We start from the raw sequence: 18,823 nt of genomic DNA, 5'->3' as shown, positions 1-18,823 counted from the left end.
AATTTTTGAAAATTAAACTATTTATTAATGGAAAAGACCAGTAGGTTATTAGCCCACACTGACTTGCAGTTGTGCACTTTTTTGACATTTTTTGAACTAATTAATTTTAAAAAAATATTAATTTGATTTTATGACAATAATTATCAATAAACTATTACATAATATTTTTTACTAATAAAATAGTTAACCCAAAATAACCTTTTCATTTTGTAAATGTTTTTTGTTTTTCATTCTTTTTATCTGTTTTTTGTTTAGTGTTTTTCTAGTCAATAATTGTATTAAAAATATTTTATAAAAAATGAAAAAACTAAAATAATTATAGTGACTAAAAGAAAGAGGGCAAACCTCAAAAAATAAATATTACAAGAATTAAGCAACTACTTCATCCAAATTTACAAAAATTAAACATAAATGCACTGATGGAACAAAAAAATAAAACATATGATAAAGTGCAGATGTAAGATTGAAACATTGAACATGCAAGAAATTCTGAAATTAAAATTTATCGTTTACAACAAGAATTAGTATATTCCTTATGGAATTTTTTACTTTAAAAATTCTGAAATTAAAATTTAACATTTACAACAAGAATTAGTATATTCCTTGTGAATTTTTTTTTTCTTATCAATGTAATAAAATAAGATTCACTATCATTATATTTACATATTTTAGTTTAGTGATATATTTGTTCACGTATAAAAGTGTAATTACAGAATATTTTTACATAGATAACAAATAAAAATAAATATTAAAATTAAAATATATATATATATATATATATATATATATAAAAGTTCAATCATGGGTAATTCAATAAATAATTGATATATTTTGAAATATTTGTACTAATAATGTTTTCCTAATAACATATAATCTTATTAGGAGATTTTATCTCAAATCAAATTTCAAAATGAAATATATTGGTAACTTCATTGCAATTAATATTAATATTGATATCCTTCCATTTATACATATTTTAGAAAAAAGTTTTAATATTTTAATTTAGGTTATATCATTGTTAAATAATTTTGTTTACTTAAGACTTATAAACACAATAAATGTCATTACATGACTTAATTAATACAAGTTTAACTTATAAGGTGAGAACTCCTAGAAAAAACTTTCTTCCTTCCATTTTCTTTTCTAAAAAACTTTATTTTTTTTTCTCAAATCTCTGATTAAGCTCTCACCTTTTTTAAATTTCAACATGTTGTAATTATTTATGTGAATAACTCTACCAAAATTTCTGACTGATTTATCTTTTAGGTGAGTTAAAAAATGTTACTCTTTCTTTAATTTTTTTTTTTTCTCATGCAAGCTCCTTTTCTATTGCATGTTGTTTCCTTCCTTAGTTTTGGATGAAACGCTCTTTAGTAAAGATTATAAAGTTGTGTCTTCATCGTAATATAAGTCTTTTTATTGTTGATTTGATGTGTGGATTTTGGAAAAAAAATAGCAATATTAGGGAAAGTTTATAAAATAAGAGAAACTAATTTCATTGTAAATGTAATTTCTTATTGCTAAAAGATAAAAACTATGATATGAATGTTTTGATTGCATGCTTGTTAAAATCTGAGAAGTTATAGGAGAAGTGTCAGTTTGATAATGTTAGTAGTTGTGGTGTTTTCATGTATAAAGAAAGTTGAGAAATTTTACTAAAAAGTGAATTTTGTCAAGATTGTGAAATTATAAATGTATGGATATTGGAATGAAAAAGTTAAATTGTGACTAGTATTGTTACTAATATGAAATTTGTATGAATGTGGTTATAAGAGAGGTGACTTATAAGAAAATGGATGAATGAGTATGACTTTGATGATGGTAAGGTGAACAGTCTACTTTGAGTTTGGATGATTAAGTATCTTCCTAAGGATTATAATTATGACTCTATCAGTATATAAAGGTTAATGCTTAAAGAGATTAGAAACATAGAAAAATCAAATTAAAATTAGCTAGTATATAGATTCTTTTATTAAAGAGAAATATGGGTTGGACTTCGGTAAATGGTGGTTGATTGTTAGATGGGGTGAGAATTAAAGTTAGATGAAAAACTATTTTAGATAAATTACACTGATTATTGTATCCAGTTATGTTTAGTGAAGTAGGAATGTATTGAATGTAGTGAAAAAACTATGGATGAGATTAACATAATGTACTTTATTTATAATGAAGGAAATATGGGATAAACTCAAAATACAAAGTCAAGAATAATAGCAAAGTAATATAAGATATCTAATAATCTAATATATCTAACATTTTCCTTCAAGCAAGTGCATATAAATTGTATGTGCTAAGCTTGTTATAAATATAATCAATTATTTGTTCTCATAAATACTTAGTAAAAATATTTGTTAATTGATCACTTAAGCTAACAAACTCAGTATTTATATCTCCATATACAACTTTTTCTCGAATGAAATTGTAGACAATCTCAATATGTTTGGTCCTTTCGTGAAATACATCATTAAAACTAATATGAAAAACAATATGATTGTCACATACATGTCTTGTTTGAGTGACATCTCCAAATTGTAATTCTTTAAGCAATTTCTTAAGCGAGATAAGTTCAAAAGTGACTGATGTCATAACTCTATTATGCTTTTGCACTGCATCTTGTCATAACACTTTGTTTATTGTTTTTCTAAGAAATCAAGTTACGACCAATGAAGACACAATATCTAAAAGTATATCTTCTATCCAAAGGAGATACTACCCAATCAATTTTTGAATAAAAAATAACCTGCGTATGGTTATTGGAATTATATAACAACTGGTTTTTCAGGAGATCCTTTGATGCACTTTAATATACCAAATGATTGCATTCTAATTATCCACACACGGTGAATTAAGAAATTGACTTATCACAATAATTACAACATTAATGTTAGGACGAGTAACTACAAAATAATTCAATTTCCCAACTAATCTTCTCACTACCCAAGATCTAACATAGGCTCCCCATGATTTGGTAGGAGTCCAGAATTAGGATACATTGGTGTGTCAACAGATTTTGAATTCATCAATTCAATTTTCTCTAAAACATTCAATGCATACTTTATTTGATATAACAATATTATCGCTGGGTTGTGCTACAAATAACCAATAAATATCTAAGTTTGTCAAGATCTTTTGTATGAAAATGGTGACAAAGATATTGTTTCATTTGGGAGATGCCATGGTTTTCACTGTCTACAATAATAATCTTATCAACATATACTATTAAGTAGACACATAAGTGATGATAAAAGACTAAATGATCTACCTCACACTGCGTCGTACGAAATTATTGAACAATGCTGCTAAAATTTTCAAACTAGACCCTAGGAGACTGTTTTAGGTCCTATAAAAATTTACGAATACGACATACTAATCCAACAATGGTGATCAAAATCGGAGAAGACGAGGCACGCATCGCCACATGCAAATGAAAAGATGACGTTGAACTTCAATTTTTGCATGGAGCGCGTTTGGACTTCGATGGCAGCGATCTCAACAGTGTTGGTGCTGCCTGGCCAAAATGAGTAGAATTATGTGGTTGCCAATTGAAATTGAAGTTGCAGCGACGATAACAACTCTAACGGCAGCGACGACTACATATTTTTTAAAAGAATTTTAGGTTATATATACCATGTTGAATATAGTGAAACATTATGTATATGATTAATTTTTCTTGTGTAAAGAATACACATATGTTACTTTGTTTATAATGAAAAAAATATAGATTAAGCCTAAAATATAAATTTAAGAATAATAACAATGTAACAAAAGATAAGTAAATGAAGATAAAATATAAATATAAAATATTTAATAATCTAGGATATCTAAAAGAATGTTTATGAAAAATCAATGAAATATTAATGGTTATATTAGTTATTTTTAAGGAGAAATGTTAATATGGGAGTTTAAGGAGGTTTCACTTGAAAGATAATAAAATATAAAATATATTTTATTTAAAAAGGCAGTGAAATCAACCTTATCAGAACATTTGATATACAAGTTACACGTAATACCGTTTTAGAGATGGAAAGGAAAATAAATATGATAAGTGAAGACTCTTAGAAATACATCTAATACACCCATTTTCTAAAAGTAAAATTCTAGATGTTAAATCTTAACAAATTAGTTTTTATTTATGTCAAAGATTTATTTTGTCAACCTTTATAATAAATTATAATATCTTCTTATTGTAAAAATTAGTTTATCTTTACACTGTACATCGTTTGTTTTTTTTTTTTTTTACTGTCATGGTTATATATTAAATACAAAATCAGAGTTAGAAGTTGATAATAATAAAACACTAAAGTTGAGATGAGATAACGAAAGATTAGTATATAAATATTTTAGATAACTGAACCTAGTCTTTTAAAAAATTATATTAAGTTTCTAGTTTATATTTTGAAGCACTTACGAGTTATTTTAATTTTTGAAATACAATATATTATAATGTAAGAATAGTGTTTTTATACAAAATTTGTATATACGTGTTTACATTATATATACTATCTAACTTTTAATTTAAATAACACACATTTAATATTTTTACTATTTTCATTAATTTCATAACTTAATTTCGAACACATGTTTAATATTTTTACTATTTTCTTACATATTTTAACGTACACAAAAGTTAGATAATTTAAAAATAGGTCTACACAACTAAAATAATTAACAAAAAAACAAGATTCAAAATTTAAAAAAATGGCAACGATAAAGTAGTGTATTCAATTACAACTTCACATCAAATAAAATATAACTACAACGAAATTGTGATATCTAACCAAACTTCTATGTATGTAAAAAAAAAAAGAAAACACCTAATAGAATTTTTGGAGCACATTTTTTCATAAATGGGTTTATTTTGTAAGTTTTTTGTTCTCATATTCTGTGTGTAAAACTTAGTATTATAATATCTCTTTAAATTAGAATTTGAAAAATTAAAGAGATTTTGATATTTTTTATTCAAAAATATCAACTCCACTTATATTATTATTCAATAATATTGTTTACTTTAACATAATTAATACTTAAAATTGTTTTGTAACATTATTGAAATATTATTTATTGAAGATATGCCATATTTTATACATATAAATATTATTTTTTATAATTACAAAAACAATAAAAGAAAACTTAAATAGTCAAAGGCCTTTTTGGTAATTTACACGAAAATTTAGACAATTATTAATAATTGGTGCACAATACTATTTGGCAAAATGATAATTTTTTGTGTCAAACTTACATACATTTTCTTTATACTAATAAAAAAAATAAAATAAAGGATTGAATTACAAAGCTTTTTAATAAAAAGAAAATAATCATTAGAGATATAAATTTGACAGCAAAATTGATTTCATATGTTTTGTGTTATGTGGATGCCATGTATTACTTTTGAATTTAAATACAGCATAGCTTTTAAAGTTGGCGCTTTTCAATTCTACCAAGACAAAATCCAAACCCTAGACCAAACATCCTAGCACACTCTCGTATTGATACTGATCACTGTCCAATCATGTCCGGATTCTTCCTCCTTCACTTCACTTACTGATTATGCATCAAAGTGAACATAACATCATCACTGTGCTCAAGTTGCAGAATCAGCTAAGCATTTTGTCAAACAGAAAGCAGGCGAAGACAATCAATGGGTGGGGTATTGAAACAGCCGGGTGCATTTGCAATTACGCCGCACAAAGTATCGCTCTGCATACTCCTTAAGATCTATGCACCACCCGCACAGATATCGATCCCCTTCCCTTTCTCTTCTGTTGCCCAGCACAATCGTCTGGGCATGTTCTTGTTGGCCCTCACCAAGGTCACCACCACCTTTTTCTTTTCTTCCCGCTGAAACAGTTTGCTTTTCGATTAATTCTGTATTCTTCAGTATAATTTGAATATGAATTTATCGCACTCTGGGATGATAGTTATGTTAAACTTTGATACTAACTCTGTGCCTTGTCTATTCTTTATGAAGGTCTGATTAGTTAAATCTTGTTTGAAAGTTTTCTTATGCCAGATTCTCCAAATTTTGACTTTTAATTTATGAATAAATTAATTTGTTGAAAAATTCACTAAGGTTCGCTTTTTAAAAATTTGATTTTTAACTTATATCTAAGCTAAAAGTTTATGGAGAAACTTAATTTTTTTTCTTCTCTTTTCTTCTCATATGAATGCTTATAAATAAAGATGTTTATCTAAACATGTCCTGTCCAAACAGAATTGTGCTTATTTCTTATTGTGTAGTTTAGAATTAAACTTACACCTTGTTGTCTTGTTGATGGCTTGAATTGAAATGGCTTTGTCCAATATAACTGGTTCTCTTGATTTTTGTTTTAATCCAGTGTTGGATCACACATTTTCTTCATGCTGGTCGAAGATTTTATTTATGCTTGTGTTGTGAGTTGAAAATGTTGTTGATAATGCAGTCTTGCGATGATATCTTGGAGCCTAAATTGGATGAACTCGTCCATCAATTGAGAATGATGAGTCAAAATTGGGAGGCCTCCTGGGTTATTGATCAGTTGATGAGTAGACTTTCGTCCCTGTCATCGCCAGATGATTTGTTCAATTTTTTTAGCGATATAAGAGGTGAGTTTATCAACTTCAATATGGTTAGCCCTTAACCATTTTTTCTATATATTGTCTGTTTTGCTTTCTTGTTTTTTTTTTTTCTTTTTTTTTATTTGACATGGAAGTTGTGGCAATTTTTATTATTGCTTATACATTGGACCAATTTTACATATTTACTGATATTAAAATGTGGTTCAGGAATACTTGGGGGTTCTGATTCAGGTGCTGTTGAAGATGACCAGGTTATTTTGGACATGAACAGTAACCTGGGGATATTTCTTCGGCGTTGTGTACTTGCTTTTAACTTGTTATCATTTGAGGTATAACGTTTTCCTGCATTCTTAACATGGTTGAAGTTGATCATTGTCTGAATTGATCTTTATCCATCTCAATAGAAAGTGGGAGGAGGTGAAGTTGTTTTTCTCAGAAGCTCCATATAATGCTCGGTGCTTCCGACAAAGTTTTGTTTTCTAAATGTTGCATTTGAATGAGTTTACATTGATATTACTAAACTTCAAGGAATGGGACTCGTCACCTGATATCTTTTGTTTTCATGATGATCAAGTAGCTATTAGGAGTTTAATATGTAACTTTGACTCTGATTATAATTTTTTTTTTTTTAAAATTTAAACACAATTTGGAGTCTATAGTGAAAATATTTATTGCTTATTCTTTATATGCTTAGTTTATGTTAGTAATTTTCACATTTCTTCTTTAGGATGAAACTTATCCACCTTGTATAACCTCTAATTTCAATGTCTAGGGTCTATCCCATCTCTTGACAAACCTCGGGATCTATTGTAAAGAAGANCTCTCAAATTGTCCTTCCTATGAAGAACATAGTGTGGATGATTGTAGTAGTAATCTGGAGTCATATTCAGAATATGAGAACATGGACCTGGAGAACTTTGTCTATGAAAAGGTTTCAGAGGAAATTGAAGCAAGAAANGAGGCTAGTGGAGTTGTTCCATTTCATCTTCATGCACCCAAGACTCTTCTGAGTTTAGTTGATGGTAAAATAACTTCACAGGGCTGTTATTTTAGTGNTTTCTGTTGTTTGGGAAGAACTTGACAAATATAGACCAAGAACTTACCAACTAGCCAAATCCCACTTTTTTGTTTCTTCTTCACTTCTTTTAGTTTCTTTATTTATGTCTCTGCTTTTGAAAACAATGTTTGATACAATGACATAACTTTACTGATAATGGTGGAACTCACGTGCACAGATATTGATGTGCCTGNTGATTCAGTATCCAAACAGACTGAGAAAGTTAGAGTAGTTAATCCTTATGGGGACTCTTCTAGTAATATTCTGCGAGATGTTGATCAGAGTGGTGCAGTATTCCTGCGGACAAACTGGCAGGTATAAGGGTACTTACAGGAGCAAGCTGATACCATTGAAAAGTAAATAACTTGTAAACCTAAAACTTTCTTGATTTTTCTATTTTTAAAAAAAAACTTGTAACAATGCATAGCAATTATATTAACTTTCAAGTCGTATTCATACCATTCAGGAATGGTAATGTTGTGTATCTTACAATGGACTTGAGATTATTCTACAGCAGCTACAAAAATTGGCACCTGAACTGCATCGGGTAAGTTAAGTTTATTACCTTCTTTAGTTCTATTCCTTATCTATTTATTTCATTAAAGTTTGCCATAATTGAGTTTCACATCAATCCAGGTTCACTTTTTGAGCTACCTGAATGGTCTTTCTCATGACGATTTTCTTTCCGCTTTGGAGAATCTTCACTGTTATTTTGATTACAGGTAATTGAACAGTTCTTTCTTTATTTCATCTCTCTGATGGCATTGATATATGTTTGGGTTCATTTGATGAGTAATTAGATATAAAGCAAGTGGGACATTGGTATCATTGATTTGTTCTTGTTCATCATCAATGGATATTCATTGCGTCCTCATTAATTACAATTGACTCTCACCCAATAAAATCATTGGCACAATTATCCTGTTGCTATTTTTGTTTGTACTTGTGTGCCACTGGAGAAGCAATACAAAATGTATTTAAAATGTAAATATTTTCCAAGGAAGTAAATTGACTTGCTATTAAATGGTGCTCTTCCACGTGGTTGGTTTATTAATATTTCCAATCCTGAATTTATTGACACTGATGATTGTCAAAATTTAGAATCTCGACATATGCAATTGTAAACCTTTTTCACGTCCTTCACCTATAGCTTTTGTTTTCTGTTATGAATTATACATTTATACCAATATTTGTCCTGTAGACATATTATTGGAGATTCCTCATCAATTAAATATATGGTTAAATTATCATATATAAGTGAGTGCAAACCTAATTTTTTACATCGGTTTTGTGAGGTTGAGTTAGACTTGAAATTCATTTTTTAAGATAGTATCATAGTCTATACTAACAAAGTTTATTTGGCTATCTTGCCACTCGTTATCAGACCGCTATTGGACCACCCAAAAATATCTAATTCTATCCTTGAGATGTTCACACTTTGGCTTGGATGGGTGTGATCCCACATTAATTAGAAATATGACTAAATTATAGTTTTTTTTATCAGCATTGACTAAATTATAGTATACATAAGTAGACGTAAACCTCACTTTACAAGTCACTTTTATAATGTTAAGTTAAATTTTGAAGTTTACTTTCTAAGACATATACCCATGTATTGAGTGCCTTTTTAGCCAATAGAAAGGATTGAGGAGTGTTATCCATTGCAACTGAATTTATCTTTATTTGTTGGGCAAAAGTGCAGGGACTGAAGGATTTGATTTTGTTCCTTCAGTTGCTGGCAATGGCTTTGGAAGATATGAAATCGGTTTATTATGTTTGGGGATGATGCAGTTTCACTTTGGGCATCCAAAGATGGCGTTAGAGGTAATTTTTTTGGGTATTTTGATCTGATACATGCTGGATTTCTACCTTTTTCTAGTCCTCAAGGGTTCTATTATGTTTAGGTTTTGACGGAGGCAGTTCGTGTTTCTCAGCAGGTAATCATATACACATAAATTTTATTTATCCAATAAAAATCCCAATCTGTATCTACCAATTATAAGTAAAATCTAAGCGGACTGAAAATGTTGCCTATGTATCCTATGCTAAATGTGGTACATGGCAAAATAAACGTTGTTGGTAAATGTTGCCATTTGAACCCAAATCTTTCTTCCTGATATATTATTAGTCATACATGTGATGTGAGGACTGACAATTTTCATTTGTGCAGCAAAGTAATGATACCTGTCTTGCATATACTTTAGCAGCTATTTCAAACTTGTTGTTTGAAAATGGTATCTCAAGTACAGCTGGGACACTGGGATCATCATACTCACCTTTTACAAGTATAGGTGTTTCACTCTCTGTTCAACAACAATTGTTTGTTCTCTTGAGAGGTTCTTTAAAGAGAGCAGAAAGTTTAAAGTTAAAGCGGTTAGTGGCTTCCAATCATCTGGCAATGGCCAAATTTGATCTCACGGTAATGAAATTTTCTACCTAATTCAATTATTTGTCTGCCAGGAGTTTGTTTTATGAAGCTATACTTACATATAGCATGCATTTTGAACTTGAATCTCAAGCATAATGTAAAATNTTATTGTGTCTTTAGCTTCTTAAAATATTCAAACCTCAAATATATNGATCTTTTTAGTATAAGAATATAGGAGAGTCACAGCAGATTTGTGCAAATTACGGACAATCAAGTTCATGAGTTACACTGTTGAACTAAGAAAGAGTTATCAACTGTTGATTGAGATAAGACCTGAGTTTTTCAGTGTTTGAGTTTATGCCAGGGAGGTCAACCTCAAAAGCTTTATGTCTACAGCAGGGTGTGNTGTATCTATGAAAAGGAAACAAAAGATTCGTGCACAGTCTTCATTGAGATAGATTAAGTATAGGNTAGCATGGCAGTAGAAGTCTTAAGAAAGGCTTTCAGGAAGGGCTTACTTTAAGTCCATATAAATGTTAAACGGATTGGATTGCAATACAGCTCTGTATGCGGTACTGGACTTTCCTTTGGAATCTGATTTGTTGGCTAATTAGATTTGGTCATGATACATGTACTTAAAACTATAGCACCAATTTTGCACCCTACCCAGCAAAAAAGCATTTTTTGAGATGGAAAAATGTGGCTCTCCCTTAAAGAATTGAGTCCCTAAACCTGTCATTTGATTCATGTCTTAGGTATGGACTTCCATTTTATTTTCTCTAGTCTCAGAGCATGCCACTGTTGCTGTTTTTATTGCTATTGGTATTTTGAAAAAAAAATTGAGAAAATGATAATTGGAGCGGAAGAGTTTTCTGTTACTAATTATATTGAATCTCTAGCAGAAATATTTGAAGCAGTCTCTGTAATGCGTTCAATAGAAAAGATGGCTAGGATACAAACTATAGCTGACATAACTACAACTAGAATAACTAATTACAGCTGACAAAACCAGTGTTGCAGCTTCTGTTATTGGTTATGCTAGCTGTAGTTAGTTATCCTAGCTGTCTTTTCTATTACAGAAACTACTTTACACTCTACTGGAAATACTTAAGCTCTATTGAGAGATTTAAGAAAATCAATACCAGAAAACTTTCTTTGCTTTCATTTCTCAGTTTCTCTTAGTTCTTCGTGTATTAAGTTCAGAAGACAGCTTTGAGCAATTTGGGTTTCAAATAACCACTATGAAATTGAACATTCCCAAATGTGGTATTCAAGTGTAGTAGGATACTCTTTTCATTATTACACATCATTTTTTACTTTGGTATTGGATGTTGTTACTAGGCACATTGAATATCTAGTGGCTTAGTTTATGCCTTTTAAAGTAGACAACTAATTTTTGTTTTATTTAAGTTATTTCAAGCTCTCCTAACTTAAAGTAGATCTTAAGTCCTGTTAGTGGGTACTGAAATACTGCAACTTTTTACATCATGTAGTTTCTTCATTGCAGCATGTTCAGCGGCCCTTGCTATCATTTGGTCCAAAAACTAACATGAAGCTCAGTACTTGCCCAGTTAATGTTTGCAAGGTTATATAAAATCTTTGTAACTATTCTTTTGTTGGTGACAGTTGTAGCACGTGAGAATCAAATTTTTAGTTTATTTGTTATATGACTGGCAGGAAATTCGGTTGAGTTCTCAGCTGATTAGTGATTTTAGCTATGAGAGTTCTGCAATGACAATTGACGGTGCTTTTAGTACAGCTTGGCTTAGGAATTTACAAAAGCCGACGGGTTCCTTTGTTTTGTGTCAAGAGATTGGATCTGGCAGCAGCACTAGTGTTTCCCAATTCATTGCACAACCAACCTCAATTCCTGGATCTGTTCTGCAAGTATTGGGTTCATCTTATATACTCCGTGCAACTGCCTGGGAGTTATATGGCAGGTAAAGTTGCTATTTGTGTTCAGATATGTTTATATAAACTAAGGTTGCACTAATTATGGTCCTATTTTTTTTGGGAAAATTGTAAACTGACAGGATATAAATGATTAGGGTTCCATTGCTTTAGAGCTAACCTATTGATTAATAAATTTAACAAGCTGGTATTGCTTTTCTTAAATGTATTTTATTTTTTCTATTCTAAGACTGGGTTTAATCCATATATCAATTATCTATTATTGTGAAGCCTTCAATGTAAGTGATATGTGGCACCACAGATTACTCCTTCCATTTGCCAGATAGGAAGAGTTGTAGGTGAAGACTTACTGGCTATACTAGGCATAACAATTGTTGGGAAAGGTGGGAAAGATTATCTTAAGAATTAAGCACAAGAGAGGAGAGTCCAACTCAAAAGACTAGTTCACTAGGTGGGAGAAACTTAAGTAGCTCACCCTAATTAATTTGGGACTCATCCTAACATCGTTATCCCCTTTAATGCTTGGTTTGCTTCCACCGTGTCTTGTAGTAGTGGATGGAAATGAGAGGATTAGAGATGATGGTGGTGGTTAGCTTGAGATTTGGGATCATTTATGAGGAAAGTTTTGTGGATCCGATTACATATTGTTTCTGCGGTTTGGTTGTGAGAAATGTGGAGAAAACCACTCTGACTTGTGGTTTGTAGGTGAAGATGCAAGATAATCAATTATGTTGTCAAAATAATGGTGTCTTGAAGAGTTTTCTGTATACGTACGTAGTCAATTATGAGGCACTCATAATCGATTATGAACTACCCTAATCAATTATGGATGTTTTTTTTTTTTTTCTTAAAAAAAAAAATTTCTATAATTATATTAACAAATAATAAACAAAATTACTAATAACAAATAAAACCATCTTAATCTCCACTCTCTTCTAACTCGTGTAAACAACCTTACTTCCCATTCTAATTGTCTTTCTTTTTTTTAATTTTCCACTCCCTCCTTCTCTTTCACACTATCCAAATTAAGTGTAAGAGTTATCCACTTTAATTGAAGACAAATACTCAAGAGAGAGAGGAAGACAAGGCACATAGAAACACAAGTCTGTGTTATATTATATTCTGAAAAAAGAAATAGTAGTTATTGCTAGTCATTATTAAAAGTGAAACAGTGTAGTTGCTATCAAGGTCTTGCTTACCAAACACGCAGAAATAAACTATCAGTCAATTCTAGGATTTAATGAGGTGAGCAATAGTTTTCAAGCTCAGCTAGATAAATAAAAATGGTTGCACTAACCTCCATCTTGACCAAAATTCCTTAAGCCTGATTATACTGTAGCAGTTACGGTTATAAATAAAATAAATCAGAATCCATGTTTTGTGCTGACAGTTTTGTTATGTTTTTGTTTTATTCTATTTTCATCACTTAGGATGATTAAAGCTATAATTCTAGCTTCACATGCATATAATACTATTTTTGTAATATTTTGAAAGCTTTTTCTATATGTTTACAATCTTAATTTTTTTCTTTTTTTTTTTATTTTTCTTAGCTCACCGCTGTCTCGAATAAATGTGCTAGTACACGCAACTTGCTTTGCTGATGCATCAAGGTAGCTTCTGAGCTGAACATGTTAAAGAGATAAAATTCCAAGTTGCTATTTTGTAGCACCTTTGTTTATTATGGAAAGCAACCGTATAATCTCCATTTTGTTAATTTTTTGTTTAATTATCTTTTTTGGTTTCTCCAGCTCATCAGATGCAGCATTAGCATATGTAAAGCTTATTCAACATTTGGCTGTATTTAAAGGATACAAAGGTTAGATTGGTTGCATACAATTGAGTGGAATTCCGCCGTCTTTTGTCAAAATATTGTATGTGATTGTTAACACATTTGCATTTCTTTTATCTTGTTTTTGTTCTTTTGCTAATAGTTTGTAAGTTGCCAGTGTAACTCTGTTTTGAAAAGTAACGTGATAAATTCAACTCAGTGGAAATTATTTGCAGTTCAAATTGCCTTTTGTTAGTACAGAGTGGTCTTTTTCTTTCTTCATCAGATGTTAGAATGTTCACTATCGTCCATTTGAGCTCCTTTTCTTACCTTTCATCCTTATTGTTTCTGAGATCTTCCTTTGTCTGTCTGTAGAGGCCTTTTCCGCCCTTAAAATAGCAGAAGAGAAGTTTCTGTCTGTCTCAAAATCACAAATCTTACTGCTAAAGTTGCAGCTGCTTCATGAGCATGCTTTACATCGGTAAGTGGCCTGGTTCATTTGTTGTATTCAGAATCTTTAAATATTAGCGTCTGAGATTTCTGCAGTTATTAACTTAATTGGGAATCATGTAGCGGAAAATTAAAGCTAGCTCAGAAACTGTGTGATGAACTTGGTGTTTTGGCATCACGAGTTACTGGTGTAGATATGGAGCTAAAAACAGAAGCAAGCCTTCGCCATGCTCGTACATTACTTGCAGCAAAACAATTCAGAGAGGTTTTTCTATTATTGAATTTACTAAAATCTACCAAATACAGAAAATTAAGCACATGTTATTCACAGTTTGGTTTGTGAATTTATATTGCATGTTAATTTTACTGTATTAACTCTACAGACTGTTTTTAATTTTCAAACAATGATATTTAGGCAGCTGTTGTGGCACACTCTCTCTTCTGCATGTGCTACAAATACAATCTTCAAGTTGAGAATGCTTCAGTTCTTCTTTTACTTGCTGAGATTCACAAGGTATGTTATCATATTGTTTGACAGACGTGTTAGTGCCTGTAGTCTGGATAAACTATCAAGCACATTCTTTATGTAATAGTAAAAACCACGGATCAAGCCATCTTTCTTGTTTTCTCTCATTTGGATAACTTGTTATATGTTAAGTTCTGATCTGTAATTAATTCAGATTGGAATTAATACTGATTTGATATTGTTGAAAATTGAGGAAATAAATCAAAATGAAGAGCTTTGATATATGGAAATCAATCAGAATTAGTGTGGTCTGATTTATGCTGATAATGATAGGATTTGATGTAATTATAATCCGTCTTTCCTTCTTTTCAGCTATAGCAATAATTTCCTGATTTTTGGTCATATTAGTGTGAAGAATTATTCTCCTCTTGTATATACCTCATTTTATCAGTCAGATCAGTATCAGTGAAATATATTCACTTTTCTACATTATATAATTACAAATTGCTGATGAGTTAGAATTTACTGCAAAGTGACATCTCTCCACTTCATCACACAGAAAATGAAAATTTTGTTTATTAATCAGTAACATTACAGGCTAGTCCAGCCTCTACAATATGATAAGTGAAAAGCGAAAAGTTGAAAATGAAGAAGTATAATGGTTGTGAAAATTTTTAGTAAGAACTAAGCAATTAGTAGTGTGAACAGTGTTTATTAATACTCCATTATTCAAGGGAAGTCATGGCTTAATTTTCTTTATTTATTTTATCTGATTTAACTGCTTGATTAATTTCTTTTCTTTTCTTTTTAGTGCATGATCTATTGATTCATCCTAAATTACTGACAGTCTACTATAATGTCCCGACCCCAACTTTCCTATTATTGCGTTCCACCGTTTGTTTAATCAAGCCTTCATTAATATTTTTACCAGAAATCAGGGAATGCAGTTCTCGGTCTTCCATATGCTTTAGCAAGCCTGTCATTTTGTCTCTCATTTAACTTGGATCTTCTAAAAGCCTCAGCTACTCTCACTCTTGCTGAGCTTTGGCTCTCTCTTGGATCAAGTCATGCAACAAGGGCTCTAAACCTTATCCATGGAGCATTCCCAATGATTCTTGGTCATGGTGGTTTGGAGCTCCGCTCACGTGCCTATATTGTTGAAGCCAAATGCTATCTGTGTGATTCAAACTTCAATGGTATGTAACTATAGATTGTTGATGTTAGACTATGTTTGTCACGTTTGTTGTCTGCATATTGGTAAAACATGTGCCGTTTTTTTGAGGGGTTGATCCCTTTTCTATCCTCATGTTGGAGCTTTAACTAAATTTACTAATTTTGAATTTTTCAGTCTTCGAAGATTATGAGGTCGTGATAGATTCGTTGAGACAAGCATCTGAAGAACTTCAACTTTTGGAGGTAAGCGAACTTCGAATCTTGTCTGTAAATGAGAGGTCATGTAAATGAATGTCTTCACTACATGGTAGAGACTCTTATTCATAGTTACAATTGTAAATAAAATAGATATCGTTTACACAATTATACAACTCATAATATCCCCAATTCACAATACTTACACAATATATTGCATACTTACAAGCTTCCTAACAGTTTCATCAGTCCTTTTTTATTTGTAAACCTCTTTGCTGCATCACTGCTTCTACATACCAGATAAATGTTTATTTAATTGATTTTATGGTGCTTTGTGATGTTGAAAGCTCACTAGTCACTTGTAAACTATCTCCTCTGTAAATTTGTCTCATTTAACCCATTATTTTCCTTTACCATCCCATCTTAAACAAGTTGCTTCTCAACATCCAAATCTCTTTCGATTGCATTTGATTTGGGATATGATTTTCTTGTTTCCTGCAGTTTCATGAACTGGCAGCTGAAGCTTTCTATCTTAAGGCCATGGTATATGACAAACTGGGGAAATTAGAAGAAAGGGAGGAAGCTGCAGCTTCATTTCGCAAACATATTTTGGCTATAGGCAATCCTCAGGATGAGGATGATCCTCTTGTGCGTTTTGATTCTTCTTGATACCCAATTTTATATATAAGCTAATTAAATTGCATACGATGGTGATCACTAATCTTCTGTAATTATCAATGTTGTTTATAGCTGTAGTAATTTTGTTTCCAATTAGAATCTTGGATGCTGAAGATGAAAACAACCATAACCAAGACGTATGGCATCGACCTTGGAGATGCTTTGTCTCCTCTTCCCTTTACAAAGGTGATTCATGTAATGAACACACCAATGACAATTAGTTGTTACTTTAGTTTATATTAAAGTAAATCAAAATCAATTGCCCTTGTAAAAAAGTAATATCTTCTTTATTTTCTTCCTCTGATTTAAAACTTCGGCTCAATGAAATGAGACAATATTAATAGTGATATAATAAAGTGGTTAATTAAGTTTATATTTCTTTATAATTATGAGTATGTATTAGCCAAGTCCCTACATAACAATAAAGTTCCATCTTTGTAACTTAGAAATTCTCATTGAGTGTCAAGATAATTACTCTTTTATCTTGCAGAGGATTTTTGAAAAACTATTTCTCTTTAAAAACAGTTTCTATTCGTAGTACTGTGAATGTTGTTGGTCATACTTTTCAATTAGGAAGAAAAAAGTGTGGAGTGAGTTAGTATGTTAGGCATTTTCGTACGCTGACATGTTTAGTTTCGTTCCACATAATTTATAGTTTATGCAACTCAATAATTTTCTTTTATTATATTGTAAACTTTAAATTAGGTAAAGTTATTTTATTTTAATTTGTTATTCTTTTATTCTATGTTTTAATAATGTAAAGTTTTTGGGTTAAATATGTTTTTTATTTTTTATTTTTTCATGAAAATTAAAATTACTTTTTTTTAAAAAAAATTTTGATTTCATTTAGTTTTTCAATTTAAAAAGTGTGTAATTTTAGTATTTTTAATTAAATTTTATTAAGTTTATTTAATGTTTTATACTATTTGATACATTTTTTTTTTCAATATTAATTAAAAAGATATTTAAAATTTTAAATAAAATTAACAAAATTTGATTAACAAGATTAGATTAGTCTAAAATTTTGAAAAAGAAATAATTTTAATTTTTATTAAAAGTTAAAAACCAAAAAACATGTTTAATCAATTTTTTTTCCTTCCAAGTAATATTGATTAATTTTTAATAGTTTAGACAAAAATTTATTTTTTATATTTTCTTATTTATAAACTACTTAATTTTGACATTTATTTGATGTAAGTTTTAATCTTATACTCGTTTAATTTATTTCAATTTTATTGTTATTGGAAAATTCAGAATGCAATAAAGATACGAAGTATTAAAACAAGGGTTAAATATGTTTTTCGTCCCCGCCATTTTTGTGTTTAGTCCCTCTTTCAAACTGTACAATTTAGTCCTTCAACTTTAGAAAACTCTGGTTTTAGTCATTTTTACCAAATTTTTTTAACTTTATTTATTGTTTCAAACGCTTTACTCAGTTAACATTGAAGCAAAAATGTGTCAAACAGTGTAAACAATCCAAATGCTATAATGTAACGTACTTGAAACAACAAATAAAGTTTAAAAAATTTGGTAAAAAAGACTAAAGCCATAGTTTTCTAAAGTTGAAGGATTAAATTGTACTATAGTTTGAAAGAGGGACTAAACATAAAAACGACCAATAGTTGGGGGACGAAAAACATATTTAATCCTTAAAACAATTATTATTATTATTAAAATATTTGTATAAAGTTTTTATTTTATTTACGTGACAGACCCACATGTCCGTGGAGGCAAGCATTATCCATAGCGCTTTAAGAAAACAAATCTGTAATTTGGATGTGCTAATCAGATTTGATTTTTACATGTTAAAAGGAGACGAGTGAGTTTGCATTGTCATCCTGTTTTTAATAAATTTAATCAGTAGCATTACATGATACGAAATCTCAAAAGCTTTTACGTTCAATTCCAAATCCATTTTAAAGATAAAGATATGCATAATTTAAAAAATAGTGACACCCAACCTGAGTCCAACCATTTGCTCTCTTTCGTTAGAGTACACAATCTATTTCGATGGATTATTGATTTGCAGAAATATATTTCATAAAGAGATTTATATTTTATTAGGATAACAAATATGTCTGAACATCAATGTATATTTATAGGATTAGTGGTAGCTAAATACATTGATTAATCATTAATGTGATATATTTTTAGCCAATCAAACTTAATAATCAATAATCAATATATAACTGTAGAACGTAA

At 30.1% G+C, this 18,823-nt stretch overlaps 1 protein-coding gene across 1 annotated transcript; it reads left to right on the top strand.

Moving 5' to 3' along the window:
* Window positions 1-5,638: 5,638 nt before the first annotated feature.
* Window positions 5,639-16,974, top strand: LOC106762904 (anaphase-promoting complex subunit 5). The gene is given in 22 exon segments (XM_022781868.1): window positions 5,639-5,809; window positions 6,420-6,582; window positions 6,763-6,884; window positions 7,328-7,577; window positions 7,791-7,968; window positions 8,079-8,088; window positions 8,091-8,159; window positions 8,249-8,334; window positions 9,310-9,436; window positions 9,517-9,549; window positions 9,783-10,031; window positions 11,488-11,565; window positions 11,658-11,920; window positions 13,442-13,501; window positions 13,640-13,707; window positions 14,035-14,140; window positions 14,233-14,374; window positions 14,525-14,623; window positions 15,507-15,771; window positions 15,924-15,991; window positions 16,445-16,591; window positions 16,694-16,974. Coding segments are annotated over 22 exon segments (2,760 nt in total). The 3' UTR covers window positions 16,700-16,974.
* The last annotated feature ends 1,849 nt before the right edge of the window (window positions 16,975-18,823 follow it).

The sequence above is a fragment of the Vigna radiata genome, chromosome 6, assembly GCF_000741045.1.
Source record: "Vigna radiata var. radiata cultivar VC1973A chromosome 6, Vradiata_ver6, whole genome shotgun sequence".
Lineage (NCBI taxonomy): Eukaryota > Viridiplantae > Streptophyta > Magnoliopsida > Fabales > Fabaceae > Vigna > Vigna radiata.
Note: the sequence above shows the minus strand (reverse complement) of the source record. Positions and strands in the feature narration are given on the sequence as shown.